Source organism: Panthera uncia (assembly GCF_023721935.1).
Source record: "Panthera uncia isolate 11264 chromosome E2 unlocalized genomic scaffold, Puncia_PCG_1.0 HiC_scaffold_20, whole genome shotgun sequence".
Taxonomy (NCBI): domain Eukaryota; kingdom Metazoa; phylum Chordata; class Mammalia; order Carnivora; family Felidae; genus Panthera; species Panthera uncia.
In genome coordinates this window covers 21,765,340-21,784,832 of record NW_026057589.1, presented here as the reverse complement: position 1 = coordinate 21,784,832, position 19,493 = coordinate 21,765,340, and the positions used below count along the sequence as shown (strand labels likewise).

General features: G+C 47.6%; 1 protein-coding gene across 1 annotated transcript in view; it reads right to left on the bottom strand.

The window, feature by feature from the left end:
- USP10 (ubiquitin specific peptidase 10) overlaps positions 1-16,233 on the bottom strand; it is a 41,909-nt gene extending 25,676 nt beyond the window's left edge. Inside the window, exons 1-4 of the mRNA XM_049622390.1 lie at positions 16,213-16,233; positions 13,554-13,622; positions 6,199-6,259; positions 836-1,876 (exon numbers count right to left, since the gene is read on the bottom strand). Of these exons, the coding sequence (XP_049478347.1) occupies positions 836-1,876; positions 6,199-6,259; positions 13,554-13,622; positions 16,213-16,233 (1,192 nt within the window). The remainder of the gene's footprint in view (positions 1-835; positions 1,877-6,198; positions 6,260-13,553; positions 13,623-16,212) is intronic.
- Between the last annotated feature and the right edge of the window lie 3,260 nt (positions 16,234-19,493).

The window sequence follows — 19,493 nt, the reverse complement described above, 5'->3', positions numbered from 1 at the left end:
AACCCTCAAAAAAAAAAATCATCAACTTTGTCCCAAATTGCTGCAGTTTTTCTTTTCCTGTCAAGAGCTGACCCTCACGTGCTACAACGAACTAAAATCCACGTCCTCAATCCAAAACAGACGACAAAAGAAAACCACCCCCGCCAGGGTGCCTGGGCGGCTCAGTCAGTTGAACAGCCGACTTTGGCTCAGGTCGTGATCTCACAGTTCGTTCGTGGGTTCAACCCCCGTGTCAGGCTCTGTGCTGACAGCTCAGAGCCTGGAGCCTGCTTTGGATTCTATGTCTGTCTCTCTCTCTGTCTGCCCCTCACCCCCCTCGCGCTCTGTCTCTCTCCCTCTCTCAAAAATAAGTAATAAACATTAAAAAAATTTAAAAAAAGAAAAAACCCCAAATGCTTTCTAACATCCTAAGAAAGAACAGAACGGAAACAGTGCAAAGCTCAGTCCACATCAAGGATTCCACAGCAAAGTGTGCAGGAGCCGTGACACACGTACACGTCCATTCACTCACACGATGGAGAATTACTGGATCAAAAGGCAAGAAAGTGGAAATGTAACCCGTCAGCCGAAAAGGACTGGTAATAGACATGGACTGTTGACTTAACACAAAGGTATGAGCACCCCCCCTCCCCCCCGGCCCTGTGCCTAGATATCCTTTTACGTCTAGACAGGTAACGATTGAGGCATGGCCACTCTCGAGAAATTCCTAGTAACACACAGGTCAGGGCCTGCTGCTGCGGGCAAGCGTCAGCCCAGACAGCCTCAGAGGTCCTCACCCGGAGCGAAGGAGCCCTGCTCCCATCTCCACTCTCCACCTGTGTCTCTTGAACTATACCTGCAATCTTTATGGCTACGGGATCCTCTGAAACTGGAACAAGCCCTTCTTTGACTTCGACCTGCTTTTCAGAGACCAGGGGGGACGTGGCGGGAGGGGAATACTTAGTTTCCACGGAAGCCACGGGCGAGGAGGAAGAGGGCTTGGAATCATGAAAAAGACTGGCCCACGACTTAGGCTGGCTGGCGGGAGCGGCGCCCGCCGCAGAGGCCGGGGCATCGGCGGCAGGGGCAGCGCTCTCGGCTTTAGCAGCGTCCGAGTCCGGGCTTTCCACGGTGTGCAACTCGACCCCATTGGCAGCTGAGCCCTCGCCAGAGGATTCAAGTATTTGTCCATTAGCGACGGCAAGGTTTTCAGTAGTGTGAGTCCCCGGGGAAGGCTGAGCCACCGCTGTCCTCGACAGGCCGTCCCCGCCGGCCTCTGCGGGGAGGCAGGACTGTTCCAAGTCAGCCCCGTGGCAGCTCCCGGGCTGCCCTGCAGTCCTCGCATCGCCGTCGAGGGCTCCGGGGAAAGGCCCGCCGGACACAGCGTCGCTGACGAAGTCCGTGGAACCCTGAGGGCTGCCGCAAGTCCTGGGTGTCCCCAGTGGGGGCGCCGCGCCCGCTAACTCCACATCCTCCGGGCCGACGCTGTTCGGGACCGCCGGGTTGGCGTGGCCGTTGACCAGGGCGTCCGTGGGAATGCTCCCCTCACCGCCATCTTTCAAGTAACTGTAATATCCCGGTGGACGTTTTTTCTTCTTTTTACGCTCCCTCTGTCCGAGACCACCCGCGACACCGTCGTTTTCTAGCACTTCCACCTCCACGCTAGAGCTGCCGTCCAGAGCAAGGGCAGAGCCTGGGTACTGGCAGTCCACGGAGCTGTAGGCGGCTTCTTTATCTATGTCATCAGGGATCTTTTTGGAAGTTGTGCAACTGAGGATAAATTCAGGGGCCTGAGGATTCAATGTGCTCGAAATACTGTAGTTGGGAGTTCTCGGCAAAGTGTCGTTAGGTTCAATTACTTCGTTAACACCAAACTCAATTCTCTGATATTCTTGTCCTGTTCAGAAAGACAAGGATCAGCGAATATCCCATTAGTTGAGAACACGGCTTATAGACGTCTCAAAAATTATTTTCTTTTTGAAACTGAACCCTTAAAGTCTTCTTCTAATTAACAAAGCTATGACATTTTATTTCTGTGCCAAAAAATCTGCTGAAAATAAGTAACTATGAAATTTTATTTAATTTGGAGATATGAAAAACAGAAGCCTGTATTTATTTTCCACTTTCAGGGTAGCCACGGGAGACTTCCAGAAGGCAGAAATTTAAATGAGATTATAATAGAAAGCAAGTAATATTTTGCCTGTCTAAAAACACCCCTCAGTGAAATATGACTTTATTGGCTTGCTTTCTGGGGTATATGTATTTTGGACAACTTAATTAAAAAAAAAAATCATGACAACTAACTTAGGGACTGGAAGTCACTGCTGTATTTATGACTTCCCTAACTGGTGTAATTTAATAATTCAGAAAATATAAACTACACCAGAATTAATCCTCTACATAAAAGCGCACTTCAGAGGTGCTCCTTACAACTACCCGTCTCCTCGGCGCGCCTGGGTGGCTCAGTCGGTTAAGCATGTGACTTCGGCTCAGGTCATGACCTCGCAGTTTGTGAGTTCGAGCCCCACACTGGGCTCCGTGCTGACAGCCCAGAGCCTGGAGCCTGCTTCGGATTCTGTGTCTCCCTCTCTCTCTGCCCCTTCCCTGCTCATGCTCTGTCTCTCTCTCTCAAAAAATGAATAAACATTAAAAAAATAAAATAACAAAAAAATCACCCGTCTCCTGATCTCCTCCACTGACAACCTTAACTGAAGTCTGAAAATGGCTTTGCATGAATGCATGTAAATGTGCACTGAATGAATTCATAATGGATGAACTCCACGGGTGATGAAGATACTTTCAAAAATACCCAAAGACAGTTAGGACCGCACACTTTTAGAAACTTCTTTGGGACCTTTCACTGCTTCCTGCCAACGGACGACAATCTACACGTGCCACCATTCCGAAAGGTACATTTTTTTCATAGTTTACATTTCTGAAGTTACGTTAAGTTTTAGAATCAACTGCAGCTTTCAAGAGACATCAAGCATCAGTGTCATCTTCTATCTGACGCAACAGTTCCAAATTTTGAAGTTAAGGAAAGGCCACATGCCTTCTAACTCATCTTTAATGCCTAACTGAGGATTTCTCTGAGTCTAGCCTAAGGAGCCAACTTCTCAAAACATGTATTTCAGAAAAACCCACCCTACCAGAAGAACTGTGCTCTACTAGAAATAACCTATGTTTCACCTCGGAAGTCTTTTAAAAAGCAGCCCCCAGGAGGCGGCAATTACGTGCAAGTTACTGGAGGGCAGGGGTGTCAACAGTCTAAGTCTTCATCCGTTTAGTGATCACACCTGGGGGGCGGGAGGGGCGAACACCTTCCCAACACCAGAAAGTTCCTGAAAAAGGAATACTAGTGATGGTTACACCTAACAGCACATTTCCATATAAAGCCACCACCATGACCACTTGAATCCTTTGGTCCTTGAACACTGATTTTTTGTTTCCTTATTTTGAAAAGAATCACTAAAGACAAGCGAACTTCTCCACCATCATACCTAGAAGTAGGCCGTCCATTCTGCTTCCAGGCATCCCCTACTCTGCGGTGCTGCGAGGGTGCAATGCCGCTGCATGCACTGACACGGATGTATTTGAGGCAATGAAGAGCACGCCACACAGGGAGGCTACCCTGGGGACACTGGGACGTACTGTGAAATCTGATTGTAAATTAGTATGCGCTGTGTCAGGCAGTCTGTGCAAGAGTTTAACTCCAACACACACAGTGCCTTCCACATCTCAATCCTTGATCTTATCGGGTCCCAGAATATTCTAGAACACGATATATTTCCTTAATCTTACCATATCACAGAATATTCTAGAACATGATATGACATTTCCTTAATCTTATCGTATCACAGAACATTCTAGAACATGATATGACATTAATGGAATCATTTCACTACGCTACGGCCACTATGAAAACATGATCCTGTCTAGGGTCTGACTGCATCACTGGAAGGCAGAGTCCTACCCGGAACGGCTCCTCCTCTTCGCCAGAACACACACCACGGACACGCGTGCGCACTGCCCCACATGGCAGAGGAGTCAGGAGAAGCCCAGTCGGGGCGGGCTGACGGACCGGTGGAAGCCCGCGAAGCCAGGCTTCACACAACACGGTCGAAGCAGCGGGTGACCGGGGACCGCTCAGCGCTCAGGCTATGCAGGCAGTGGGTGGTTGGGGAAGGAAAGCAGCTCAAGTAAAACAATGACATCCTAGCAGCGTTTTGCCAAGCGTGCTCCCCGCAGCGCCCTGGGTTCCTGAACGCGCCCCGCGGTCTGCAATGCTCAGGGGCCCCTACGGGTTGTCGTGCCCGCCACTGTCTAAGAACTTAAGTGGCTGGCTCAGCTCATTTCTCCAATTAGCAGAGCGGCCAGCCACGTGCAAAGTGCTGACCGTTATCACAGAGGGCTGAGTGATGAGTAAGGCAGAGACCCTGCCCCAGGGAGTTACATTTGCCTGCAGACAGACACCTCGGACCGAAGCTGACAGTACGGAGGGAGGGCAAGACAAGGCCCAACGGTTTACAGAAAGAATGCTTCCAGATACACGAAAGAGCGCCAATTTCCACAAGAAGCCACGGAGGCGTCCGCGGAAGAGGCGGGACAGCTGGCCGGGAGCGGGGGGAGGGGGGCGCACACTATTTCCAGCTGTGGGAAGTGACTGAAGGAAAGGAGAGGCAGGAAAGGCACCCGTGATGAGCCCCCGCACAGAGCCCGCTGCAGCTGCCTACGGTGGGAGGCGGAGGACGTCTCCTAAATCATTCATCCAGAGCCACACTGGGGGTTCACAACATGCCAGATACGACACCGTGCAGCTGCTGAGCACACAGACGTGGACGACCACGATCCCTGCCGCCACGGCTGCACTCAGCCCGGAAAGGGGGGCGGACTCATCACCGGACAGTGGGACAAGCACTGGAAGAGAAGCAGACGTCATGGAAACGCGAGAGAACAGAAAAGGCCTCAGGGAAAAAGGGGCCTTTAAGCTGGCCGGTCTCTAACAGCACGAGCAGGTGGCAAGGTCCCAGCTGTGTTTCCAGCAGATTAAAAGGTGGACTTGAGACAACGGAGAACAGGGGACAAGAAGCAGTAACTGAACAGAAGACAGCCTGGAAGGCGGGTATGGCGCGAGAAAGGGAAGGAGAGAGCTGGACGCTGGGAAGAGCTGGCAGGGCCTCCCGTCTCCAGCCTGCGCCCCTTGGGCGGGTGGTGAGGCCGTTAACTGGACAAGAATAAAAGGAGTAACGTGACAGGGAAAAGAACGAGACATTTTAAAGCACTGAGGAGACACCTGCAGCACGCTTACGACGTGCAGAATACACGGAGACAGACTGAATCCAGAGGACTCGGGCAGCAGCCGCCCTGGAGGCTGGGCGGCAGGCAGGGGGGCCGGCTCCCTCCAGCTCACTTCACTCAGTCCTGTCCTGAGCCGCCACCGGAACCGCCCTTCCCCTCGCCATCTCCGAGACGCCGGCTTCTCAGCTGCTAACGTGAGACACAGTCTCTCTCTGATTTTACTGTGCAAAGTCCAGACAGTCTCTTCAAGGCGCACGTCTAGATTATAATTAAGAGCCCATGCTAACGAAGCAGGGAACCGGATCCCTGGCTCTCCAAGGAAAGGGTCGGCGTTCGCTTCTCCGAGGCCAGCGAGGGACCTTAATGATCCAGACTGAACGCGGTCCACACGGACCCGACCCGCGCGGTGACGGCAGCCCGCGGTAACCGAACCACCCGCAGCCTTCGACAACACAAAATCGCTGCATCTCAGCGGACACCGTCTCCGGGAATCGGCTCTGCGCCCGCTCTCGGCGAGGCGGCAGCTGTGGGCCGGCAGCCTCCCCAACCAGGAGGAAGCCCGCGGAGAAGTTTCTCAGAAAGCACTGGCCGTGAAAAACCTACGTGTGCAGCTGAGAACGGTGAAGAGAAAAACAGACTCGAACAAGCAACTCCTTCGCTAAACCTGGAACATCTGATACTCTGAAGCCCAGAAGACACTTAACTCCTCAGGCAAAACGGTGCAGTGATCAAATATGCTATAGCTTACAGCAAAAACACTGAGCAGTAAGGCAATGTTTACTGGAAAAGTAGGAACGAGCAGGAAACGTGGCTTCCAGGCCTCCTGCCCGTCCCCCCCCCCCCCCCCCCCCCCCCCCCCCGGTCCCCCCAGCACACAGGGCCAGCATGCATGTCCGGGGGGTAGAGGAGAGACCAGCTTACCATCGGGTAGTTCATCGGGAGCTTGTGTGCCACACAGAACTGTTCCGTTGTAGGGAGGAAGCTGCACAGGGAAGTGGAAAACAAATTTTAATTCAACAACATGTTAACACCCAACACATGCTTCTTCGTTAAGGCAACACTTCGTTAAAACTCTGTATCCACTCAACTTCTCGTGACATTTGTTTACCACAATAACATACACTGACAGTAAAATTAAATCACCTTCATTTAAGAAAAAAATACCAGAGGAATGCTTTTAAATATTGCCATTAAGATCCAAAAATGAGGCAAAATAATAAAAACGGACTCCAACGGACACGTGAATCAACCACGATACTATGCTACGACAAACACCCCCGTCTCACAGGACGTCAGGCGTCCCACAGGTACCGCGGCCACTTGTCCCGGGCCCCCGGCAAAGATGACCCGTACTGCCCGTCGGCGTTTCAGGTTCACCTCACACGCGTCAGCACGGCCAGTGGAGGCCAGGACCAGGCCCGCGGGCAGAGTGCTGAGAGCCCACAGACAAGTCTGACAATCACGGCTCCTTTTGGACACAGTGCCTTAAATAACTGAATTAAAGGCTTGAAAAAACATTCTTTGTTTAGGGGAGAGAAAGCAAAGCAGCGAGTGTCTGACCTCTTTGTAAAAAGCAGGAAGGTAGTGCTATGAATATCCCAAATTTTTCTTCTTCCTAGCTATTCCATAGCATTTAAGACTTGGAAATGTTTCAAACGGACACATTCGGGATAAGAATGCTTAGGACGGAAGGGCTAAGGCAAGTGGACCTGAAGAAAGAACAGAAGAACAAAGCAACGACACCCTAGAACAGCCCTTCTCCAAGCATGTCCCCCCGCAGCGCCCGGGCTTCCTGGACGGGCCCCGGGGACTGTCACACCCGCCACTGTCTGAGAACTGCTGCGTGAGTGGCTTCCTCGGCTGATTTCCCCAATGAACTCTCAGCAAGTCGACTCAATAATCACGGAGACAAACACTTATCACTCCAAGTAACCAAGTTCTCTCCCCCCAGAGAACCTAAGGAAACAAAGAGCAGTTCAAAAGGAACTGAACAGGGGCGCCTGGGTGGCTCAGTCAGTTAAGCGGCCGACTTCGGCTCAGGTCATGATCTCGTGGTACGTGGGTTCGAGCCCCGCGTCAGGCTCTGTGCTGACAGCTCAGAGCCTGGAGCCTGCTTCGGATTCTGTGTCTCCCTCTCTCTCTCTCTCTCTCTCTCTCTCTCTCAAAAATCAATAAAGGTTAAAAAAAATTTTAAAAAACAAAACAAAAAAAACAAAAGGAACTGAACACTTTCAGGACGGGAGAGCTATGCATGTTTCCACCACGCATTCCCACTAGGGGGCGCACGGTTCCCATCCGCTGACACACCAGGAGAACCCCTTCCGGGTGCGGCCAGGGGCTACCCTGGGACTCGCACCTCGCACGGGCTGCTGCAGCGTTGACCTCTGGCACAGACACACGGAGCGAAAAGGGCGCACGTGAGGACCAGTCGCTTCCCGTTCCTCTGCAGCCACAAGGGAAGTTTATCAAGCTCCCGGATGCAGAGGGCCTTCTCTTTCTCCATCAGTGACAGCAGTGCCCCCTGGTGACAGAAATCTATACAACTGTAAGGCACCGAAAGTGCTTAGTTTTTTAATCACGCTGTATTTACACAAACTGTGGTAAGGGGTAGAGGCAGGTCCTGAAAACAGACCTCCCACCCCAGCAGACTCCAGGGCAACACTGACAACCTGTTGGTGTTTAAAACACTCTGAGTTACTAATCTGGTAAGAGTGCAAAGGTGGGAATTAGTGATGCTGCAATGAGTTCTGGCACCAAAGTGTGTGTGTGTGTTTTTTTTACTCTGTAAGCACGTGGCACCTTTAATTCAACAAACCTCCACCACTCATAAGATGCCCCTTAGTCTGTGGTAAATGTGGATTTATTATAGACAGCGGAATGGAATTGTAAGAGTTGTTCAAAGTTCCCTCTTTCACCGTGCAGCTATTTACGAGCACACAAACTTGCAAACTGAAGCAAAACCATAAAGCTCTCACACACGAATGCACGGTGAGCGACGCAAGACGCTGACATCTCGTGACATCGGGTGCAAAGTGAGATCAACTTGGGCTGAGAATAGCGCCACCGTCTTTTGAAGTCACTGCTTGGGCCCTTTGATGCAGAAGGTAATGTGTTCAACAAACACTGTGTGATATCCCTTACCTCTGGAATCTCAAAAACGAAAACAGCTCAAGTCCAAAACCCAAAGAGTGGAATGGTGGGTAGTTCCCAAGGCTGTGGACTGGGGGAGCGGGAGAGACGCTGCTGAGGGGCAAGTACCTGCGACTCGCAGGTAAGCCCTGGACACGTGTCACACTACACGGATTACAGGCAGCACACCTGGCTGTGAACCTCAAGCCTGAGAGACCAGAGCTTAACTGTTGTCACAACTAAAGGAAACGGTAAGTCTGTGACGAGATACAGTAACTCCACGACAGCAATCTTGCAACATAAACGTATCGGATGTGGCGCGCACCTTATTAAGCTTACACAATTTTGTGTCGATTACATTTCCTGAACTCACGTTTCAAAACCTTTTGGCACTGCCCCCATTTGTTCCGCCGTCTAAAAGCCCCTCGTGAACCTCAAGTCTCTCCTTTGAAGCCCCGCAAGGACACCAAACCCGGGAGAGGAACAGTCTTAACTCTCCATAGCCAGACCCACACCCACACACCCACGCACGCACCCACGCACAGACACACACACACCCTCAGCGTCTGCAGCGTGGCCCGTCCCGCTCTGGTCTTGTTTTTCCCGTAACTGCATTAAGCATGTGTGCGCGTTGCCCCCAGTACTGAAGTTCCGGAAGTCCCAAGAACAAGGAGCACTCACCCCTTATTTGTGAACACTACTGACATGATGACGACTGGGGTTCAAAACATGCTTATTCAGTAAATTGACTGTATTTCTTCCAGCTGGAGAAATTCATTTTTAAATCACGCTGGCTTACAAACTAGAGCACAGCTTTATAAAAAAAGACGTGGTATGTTACCTTTAAATTTCTACTAATATTTAAGATCACACACAGGAACCAGCTGAGAGGGTTTCTTCGGATTCTGTTAAACTACCGACCATCCTGTCTGGCCAGGGACAAGCTTTCAAACAGGGAAAGTAAAACGGAGTCCAACACTCAGCTGAGAGAACAGGAGAAAAGCAGAATGTTCCTACAGTTTAACACTTTATGTTTCTCAAGCTTTGTTTTTTCAGTTCTTGGCCCCAGGGAGAGGAAAAAAATGCTTCTCAATTTCCTAACAGCCAAAGAAGTACATGATGAACAGGGCTGGTGCGAGTTCCCACGACGGCCACACGGCAGGCACGGTGCGGGCAGGAGCCACCGCCGTTTTCAGCGCGAGGCAAAAGGCCCGAGCCACGAGGCCACAGCGCCAGGAGACAACAGCACCCACACACCCACCTGTGCAACCACACGGCACGCCATGAAACAGTCTGTGCCCCACGTGATTATGCTACTCGCACGCTCCAGACTCCTGAATTACAGCAATTACGACACTGAGAGAGAGAGCCTGGCCCGATCGCATTAATTAGCCTGTGTTTCCCCTTTGCGGGTCACTGGACCATATGTGATTCTGGCAGACGACATCTGTCATACCTGCCCCCAAACGCAACGCATATTCAAAAGGGAAAACACAGAAGACCCAGAAATGAGCCAGACTTACGAAGATTTCTGGCTATAAACTCATTCTGTTAAGACACAGCCATTATTTCTACAGTAAAAAGTCTGACATGACTTTACCATCAAATCCTTATGTGCGAAGGTCTTCCACAGTAACTACCGACTGCCCAACATTCTGAGAGGTAAACAAACACCCCCGTTTTCCTATAAGGAAGCACGATGAGTGGGAGGAAACTGCCAGAGCCACCAGGCCTACCTGAGTAGCAGAGTGACCAAGGAGCGCAGCTCTCCAGACTCTGAAATATGGTACATTCTCTACCTTCACATCACAGGAAAACCCACGTTTTTACTCTGACACTTACCTGCAAACAGGCTCTCAGAAACCCACACAAATGCACACACTTGCGAAAAGCTTTTGTAAAATACACAAGTGGGGCTTTCTCATCTTTTGAAACCTTAATTGCCAAGAGCACAGGCTGTCCTGTCCCTGGCAGGTGCCTCTGTATTCTGCTGTGATTCAAAGACAGAAATGACTTAAAACTCGAACCACTAGTACACAGAGTAGAACCTCAATTACACTAACGCTTGGGGAATACGGGACGATCATGTTTTTCCTAATTGTTATTTTTTCTGTCAGGACACACTCAACTCCAAGCCTCATTCTACAAAATCTAACATGCACAGATGCATTTTACTGCCTTAGGAAATACAATCTATAACGCAGCGTTCACGGTTTCCTGGCTCCTATCCTTAGATTCCTTAAAACGCCCTTACCATCAATGAACACAAAACAGATGGAGGTGGGCACTGAAGGGATTTATTCACCTTCTAAACTGTGACCTGACCAAGCTTTGCTTTCGGTGATTTCTTCCTTTTTCCCGAAGTCAAAGAGGAGAAACCAATAAATCGCTCTCTAGTCTGTGCCGCTGAAGTAACGCTTTCAACACGCCGTCATTTAATCCTTCCTCTCCAGCCCCAGTCTAGAGTTCAAGAAGCCAAGGTGAAACGGGCAGGACTGGCCAAGGCCACATGCCACGCGGGCCGTGTGGCTCCAATCCTACGGGTCAGTATCCTCTGCTCCATCTTGCCAAGTAAAAAGAACTCCACACAAAACACTCAAGCGGCTGGCGAGGTCTCCTCAACGTCCTTGTCCTTATCCTTACTCGGACCTCCCTTTGTTCTTTTCGATACAATTTCAACAGTTTTCATCTTTAAAACACGAATATGAAAAAATATTCCAGATAAGTTTTATTAAACTAAAACAGAAATCATTAATTACATGTAAAAGACCTGAATGGTGAAATATACCAAAATCGTGTTTAGGAAAACTCTCATAAAATTGTGAATTCTCCTACAAATGAGCCCATAATTAACACGATTCTAACTGAAATCTCAATGGGATTTTTCACGGAACTTGGCATGCTGATCACAGACTCTTAAGGAACAGTTAAGGATGAAGCAGAACCAAAACGCTTGGGGTGAGCACAAGAGGGTGAGGGCCCTCCCAGAAGACAGACTACAGAGCCGCAGCAGTTAAAACGAGCAGTACTGTTGCAGAGACGAAGCACGAGGGCCAGAGCAAAGGGCACTACAACTAAGGGCCCAGTGCTGGGACAGCTCCCTGCGGCCAAGGCAGAGGACGAGGTCAAGCCCCACCTCACATACACAGCGAAGTCCATTTCAGCAGCATTGCATACTACAGTGAACACAAAAACCTTAAAACTTCCAGAAAAAAAAACAGTGTCTTTGCTACGTCAGGGCAGGGAAGAATTTCTTAAAGACATTTATAAACCGGAAGGAAAAAAAAACAAGATGTTTGGCATGAAAGTTAAAAACTTACTTCCCATACCCAGAAAGAAAGAAAGAAAGAAAGAAAGAAAGAAAGAAAGAGAAAGAAAGAAAAAGAAAGAGAAAGAAAGAAAGAAAGAAAAGAAAGAAAAAAGAAAAAGAAAAAAGAAAAAGAAAAAGAAAAAGAAAAAGAAAAAGAAAAAGAAAAAGAAAAAGAAAAAGAAAAGAAAAAAGTGCATCTCACATGAAGTTTTTAAAAAGCCCCCGTGCTAGGGGCACCTGGATGGCTCACTCAGTTACATGACCGGCTTCAGCTCAGGTCATGATTTCAGTCTGTGAGTTCGAGCCCCGTGTCTGGCTCTGTGCTGACAGCTCAGAGCCTGCTTCAGATTCTGTGTTGCCCCCTCTCTCTGCCCTTCCCCCCACTCACACTCTGTCTCTCAAAATAAAATAAAGACACACACACACGCAAATTATTTAAAGCCCTCGTGCCAGGAAAAGATACTTGTAATATGCAAAACCCAAGACTATGAGTCCTGTAAGCAATAAGAAAAAGACAAGCCACTTAATAAAAAATGCGGACAAGGGAGACAGGTCATTCACAGAAGGGCTGGGCATACGAAAGTAATGAAGCGGTTCTCAACTTTGCAACTTGGGAACATTGTAAATTAAAACAGTGAGAACCCATTCATAACCAGCCCAGCAGACTCACAAAAATTTTGAGCACACCTGTAGTGAGAATAAGCGAGAAGCTTTTCTTTAACTGAGATGGTGACAGCGCTCACGCGCAGCTGGGGGCGAGGCAGACGGTTAAACCCTCAGAAAGCGGATGAGCAGAGCAGCCACTAAAACTAGACACTTACTCCTGGTGGCCCCAGCAATCCCACTCCTAGGAAAAGATCTTGGAGAAACCCACAGAGCATGAGGACACACAGTAAAACATGTTTACTGCAACGTTTCTGTAGTACGTAAGAACCAAAGATCTAAACGGTCCTCAACAGGAGACCAGGCAAACGAGCTGTGGTACGTTCTCCTGACGGTATCGAGAAACTGAAACCAAAGAACATGAATGTAGAACATGAATGTACGTTCATCAAAGAATGAACGTAAAGAATGTTACCTTAAAAGAAACAAACTACAAAAGGATGAATCTACAGCTGACCCTTGGACAACACGGGTGTGAACCGTGCAGGCCCACGTCAGGCGGATTTTTTTCCAAAAATGCAGAACAGTACTGTAAATGTATTTTCTCTCCCTTATTATTTTAACCTTTCCTTTTCTCTAGCTTACTTTGTTCTAAGGATACAGTATATAATACTTATAAAACCCAAAATATGGTAATCAACTGTTACCATTGTCATCGGTAAGGCTTCCGGTCAACCACAGGCTACGGGTAGTTAAGTTGCGAGGAATCAAAAGTTATCGCGGATTTGCAACTGCGCTGGGGTCGGCACTCCCAATCCCCTTGCCGTTCAAGAGCCATCCGCAGTATGACTCGGTTTACCATTTAAACCACAGGAGACAATATGGTGCTACAATCTGTTGACAACCACATATGTAGTGAAAGGTGAAGACGACAGTCCGAACACAATAGCAATCCGGCAGAGTTGTTACTTCTGGGGAGGGAAGGCAGGAGGTGGGAACGGGTACAAGGGAGGCCACGACGATATCTGTGACTTTTTGCTGTTTAATAAATACAGCAAAATGTTAACAGTAGTCAAATCTGCTCGGTGGGTTTGGGCATTTCTTGTATTAGTCTCTGCGCTTTTCTGTACATTGGATTTCCTTATCAACAAGCATAAATTAAAAACTCAAAACTAAAATGTAACCATGAGTTATATCTATACACATATTCAAACAAAACACTGTTTTGTCTTACCTCAACTGAAGAGCGAGGAGTCACAAAGAACTGATTGAATTCATCAGGGCTAAAGTCTCCAAAAATATACTGGAAAAAAAAAAAGCCACCGATCACATAAAATATACAATTTATATTTTCAGGCAAGATGCTACAGACTATACCAATCCTATGAAATACGTAGGCCAGAACACCCAAGACCCTTTCTCAATTAAACAGATCAAGGGTCGGCAAAAAAGATTCCGAGGTGTGATTTTCCATCACAAACAAGAAAATGCTCAGCCGTTTCCGCAAACTGTCAAAGAACACTCTGAAATTGATAAAGCCTATTCTGAAACAGGTCAACTGTGTGCGCACCACACTTATCCTGAAGGAAAACCTTCGGGATCACGAACCCTTCCAGGTGTTCCGTTTACCTGTCTGTCGACTCATGTCACTATCTCCATTTCAGCCCTCTCCGCCGCACATACTAATGAAAAGCAGAAAACGTGGTTCAAAAGGCAAGACAGGGAAATCCAAAACAAGAAAAATGCTAATGATCCTGATGAATGATATTTAAGACATATATGTGATTTTTTTATCCTGAAGTTGCATTTAAATATGATGCACAGATAAACATGTTTTTTTGTTTTTGTTTTTTAAAATTTTTTTTTTCCAACGTTTTTTATTTATTTTTGGGACAGAGAGAGACAGAGCATGAACGGGGGAGGGGCAGAGAGAGAGGGAGACACAGAATCGGAAACAGGCTCCAGGCTCCGAGCCATCAGCCCAGAGCCTGACGCGGGGCTCGAACTCACGGACCTCGAGATCGTGACCTGGCTGAAGTCGGACGCTTAACCGACCGCGCCACCCAGGCGCCCCCGATAAACATGTTTTTTAAAGTTTATTCATTTATTGTTTCTGTGAGAGAGAGAGAGAGAGAGAGAGAGAGAGCGCGCGTGCGCGCGCATGCGCGCTCACAAGTGGGGGAGGGGCAAAGACAGAGGGAGACACAGAGTCCAGAGCAGGCTGGAGGCTCTGGGCTGTCAGCATAGAGCCCAACACGGGCCTCGAACTCCTTACAAACTGTGAGATCATGACCTGAGCTGAAGTTGGATGCTTAACTGAATGAGCCACCCAGGTGCCCCAAAGTATTTTTTAATTTTTTATATTTTTTTATTATTGTAAATTTATTCATTTATCCTGAGAAACAGAGACGGTGAGAGTGGGGGAGGGGCAGGGACAGAGGGGGAGAGAATCCCAAGCAGGCTCCAAGCTACCAGCACAGAGCGCGACCAGGGTCCAAACTCACAAAACCATGAATGAGATCATGACCTGAGCCGAAAGCAAGAGGGAGACACTTCGCCAACTAAGCCACCCAGGTGCCCCCGGATAAACATATTATTGAACAGATACAAGCCTATTTGTGAACTGCTGCTTCACAGAATTCGGAACGTGACTTTCTGAAAAAACAACTGGTTTACCTGCATGGAAGCAAGTTTGGCAAGTACCTAGCGGTTCATATTCTCCCCGAAGCTTCTAAAAATAAGTCACTGAAAAGAATCAGAACGACTAGATTTCTACAACAGAGAACACTCACTGAATTATTCATTCATACAATCAACAATTATTTAGAGCCTACTAACTGCCAAGCGCGACGATCGGTTGCTGGGGATAAAAATGGTAAGCAGAGGGGCACCCGGGTGGCTCAGTTGAGCGTCCAACTCTTGACTTCGCCTTGGATCACGATCCCAGGGTGGTGGGATTGAGCCCTACCCGGGCTCCACACTGAGTATGGAGCCCTGCTTGAGATTCTCTCTCTCTGTCTCTCTCTCTGTCTCTCTCTCTCCCCCCACACTCCCCCCGCCCCTCCCCGCTGCTTGTGCTCTCACACTCTCTAAAATAAAGGAAAAAAAAAGAAAATGGTAAGCAGAGTTAGGGCTCCTCTGCTCTAATGGAGCTCAATAACCTACAGGGAAATTTACAAGCATGTAATCAAAAGTAACCAGTAACTACGTATTATAGATGTGGATAATGCCCAGTCTTATTGTAAATGTAGATAAATGCCAATTAACTCTCACAGCCTGTTAGTAAGAATGCACCAATACTTTTCAGGAAAATATTTCTGGAGGGCTCTCTGGCAATAGCTACCAAAACTGTAAATATATATAAAAAAAAACAAGAACAGCTTCACACAATACTTCCATATACTTGCAAAAATCCACAAAGAAATTGTGTGTTGATGCTAATGGTGAAAATAAGCAGTCTCGAAACAATTTAAAAATAATCACCTGCGATACTTTCATTCTGAACTTAGACCTTCTTATCATTTCCCACACTGAGGAAAAGCCTGTCTTAATTTCAGTCTGGTGTAATACCACGCAATGGAAGGGAAAGGTATCTTTCAGTGAAAAGGAAGCGGGAGAAACGGTGGGGAGGGGAAGCAGGGTGTAATGAAATGACAGCGCTGGCTGGTATTCCCACTACAGACAGAGATCGTAAAGTCTAGATATAAATAAACCTCAAAATGTGCTCAGGAGGGAATCGAAAAGACAAGCCAAACTAAGAGAAAATATTTCCAACAATACCAAATGCTGACAAGGATTTGGAATGACTGGGACTTTCTACATGGCCGACACAAATGCAGAATGGCACAGCCACTCTGGAAAAGAGCCAGGCAGTTTCTTACAAAATGACTTACCATCAGACCCAGCAATCCCATGCCTCCTCAGTCACCCAAGAGAAATGCAAACCTATGTCCACAAAAAAAAAAACCAAAAACCAAAAACCAAAAAAAAACCCCTGTAGGCTGATGTTTATAGCAGCCCTATTCAAAACTGGAAACAACCCAGGGGCACCTGGGTGGCTCAGTTGGTTGAGTGACCGACTCAGGTCATGATCTCGCAGTTTGTGAGTTAGAGCCCCGCATCGGGTTCTGGGCTGACAGCTCGGAGCCTGGAGCCTGCTTCAGATTCTGTGTCTCCCCCTCTCTCTACCCCTCCCCTGCTCACGCTCTGTGTCTCTCTGTCTCTCAATAATAAATCAACATTAAAAAAAAAAATTTTTTTTAAACTGGAAACAACCCAAATGTCCATCAAGAGGCGAACGTGATACGTCTATAAAATGAAACACTACTCAATGGCCCTCAAAAGCATCATGCTAAGTGAAAGAAGTCTGACTTAAAAAGCCACATGTGGTATGATTACACTCGTGTAACATTCTAGGGCAAAACTGTAAGGAGAGAAAACAGCTCAGTGGCTGTGTCAAGGACTGGGGAAGGACTGATTACAAAGAAGCACAAGTGAACTTTTGGGAGTGATGAAATATTCGCAGCGGAAGCCTGTTGGAAAAACAGTAACCCTCCTAATTGCCAAGGAAACACACAACCCACTAAAACACTAATGACTTCAGGGGCACCTGGGTGGCTCAGTGGGTCGAGCGTCTGACTTCAGCTCGGGTCATGATCTTGCGATTCGTGAGTTCAAGCCCCGTGTCGGGCTCTGTGCTGGGAGCCTGGAGCCTGAAGCCTGCTTCGGATTCTGTGTCTCCCTCTCTCTCTGCCCCTCCCCAGCTTGTGCTTGCACATGCGCGCTCTCTCTCTCTCTCTCTCTCGCTCTCTCTCTCTCTCTCTCTCAAAAACATTTAAAAAGATTTAAAAAAACAACACTAATGACTTCAGTCCCCATACAAGGAATGGACAACAAATATTCACAGGACATGTGAGGACAAAAATGAAGAGAATTACTTTTAAAAATGAGTCAGTCGGTACAGGGGCACCTGCCTGGCTCAGTCACGATCTCATGGTGTGTGGGATCAAGCCCCGCATCAGCATCGGGCTTTGCGCTGACAGTGCAGAACTTGCTTGGGATTCCTCTCTCTGCCCACCCTGCCTCTCGGGCGCTCTCTCTCACAATAAATAATCTTAAAAAAGAAAAACCTTTGAGTCACACTTCCTAAGCACCCATTCTTATTGTCGTTCACATACAATGTAAAGTGTTCACAAGAGAGATGCGGGTAGTGGAGTAGGAGAACTAAATCTCCAGATAATTTCAAAATATCGTGTCAATAAAAGGGGTGGGGGGGGCAGGCAAGTAATTCCTGGTGGCACCTGTAGGTACCACATCCCCACAGCCGGTGGCTGGAAGAAGCCTCACCACCAACCTAGGCAATGCGCTCAGAAAGATGCCAAGGAAAGCTTTTCTCTTCTGTCATTTTCAATTTTACCATTTTTACTGCTTTCTTTACTTTTAAAGTATGATCTGAAAAACTTTCCTACAGATTTTAAATGCGTTTTTATGACCATTTCATGCCCATAGTTTCTCCAAGGATATGTGCCTTCAATCTCATCAAAAGACTAATGGGAAAAATGAGGAAAAGCTTGATGTGCAGGTGGGGAGGAGTCTCCAGGATACCGTTAAATGAAGAAAACGCTCTTTGGGTACAAAAAGGAAGAAAAGCTGGAGGCAGTACAGTGGCACCAGATTCCTAGCATGTCTCTTGCAAGAATTCTTAGTTCTGAACCATAGAAATACCTAATTTATTTAAAAAATTACTTGCGGGGCGCCTGGGTGGCTCAGTCGGTTAAGCGTCCGACTTCAGCTCAGGTCACGATCTCGCGGTCTATGAGTTCGAGCCCCGTGTCGGGCTCTGAGCTGACCGCTCGGAGCCTGGATCCTGTTTCGGATTCTGTGTCTCCCTCTCTCTCTGACCCTCCCCCGTTCATGCTCTGTCTCTCTCTGTCTCAAAAATAAATAAACGTTAAAAAATTACTTGCAAAAAGTCAACATAAACAACCGAAATCACTGCACAGCTATTCAAAGACACTCATTCTGCACAACAGTTACAAGCCGGCACCTAATTTGCACCTGTGCTCCTTTCAAGATCTCAATGACAACAGATTAGGACTTGATGAAAACGCTTAATCCAAAAAAGCCATCCTAAGCAACTGCTAACTATCAACTACACACCGCCAAAGTATCACTTACCACTCAACAGACGGCTAGCGGGAGCTGTGGTCAACTCCAACGTGATTCCCTCAACACTGGCACACGTGTAGCCGAAAACAACTCGGTCCACTCACTCCTCTTGCCACAATCAGACCAGACCGATCTTCAATCTTTCAAACGCGTGAGTTTCCGAACACGAGCAGTTACACCCCACTAATACAAGAAACAGTCGTTTCAATTCTGCGGCTGAGATGACAGAGGGATTGCTAAGAGGCTGGCACCAAGAAGAGTGAGCGTTTCTACAAGGTGCTCACCACCCCGAGGAGTCTGGTTAGGATTTCCATTTCCTACAGAATGAGTATTCCCCATATGTTCACGGCAGATAAACCGCCTGAGTCTTCTTCCTATGTGTCTGTACACACACTGCTTATATTTAACCAGAAATCCAAATATAAGGAAGTAACCGCAGATGTAGGAAGGCCTGAGAGTTGGGGGATTCATTCTCACAGGGCGGCCAAGGTCAAGCCCCTGAGGTGTCAGGCAAGGGAAGGCTTAATAAAGGCAATTTCCCACCTTCACGGTGCATGCAAGAAAAAGGACAACTCCTTTCTAGGCAAAATAACTAACTACCGCCTCTTTGGGAACCCTCTTTGGGAACCACGCAAACAATCATTTGGAATGATGTAAGAAAATACCCCACATAAACTCTGAGGCTGTGACATCATTTCAGGGTTTAACAAAATCAACTGTATCATCCAAAACTGACTACAGGAAGCATTACCACGAATAAGCATTTTATTATCCACATTGTTCCAAAAAGGCAAATAAGAGTGTTGCTTATAAAATAAAATTTAGCTTCAATAAATTTATTAGGAGCAAGAAAGGTAATTTTTTAATGTCCTGATAAAAAACTACAAAAGCAAAGGCCAAGTATTTATTCAAACCCCGGTGAGTGGACATAAATCACACGGCCCTGCATTTTACTGACAAAATTATTGAACTAAAATTATACCTAAGGGCTCAAGCAACAGTGTTG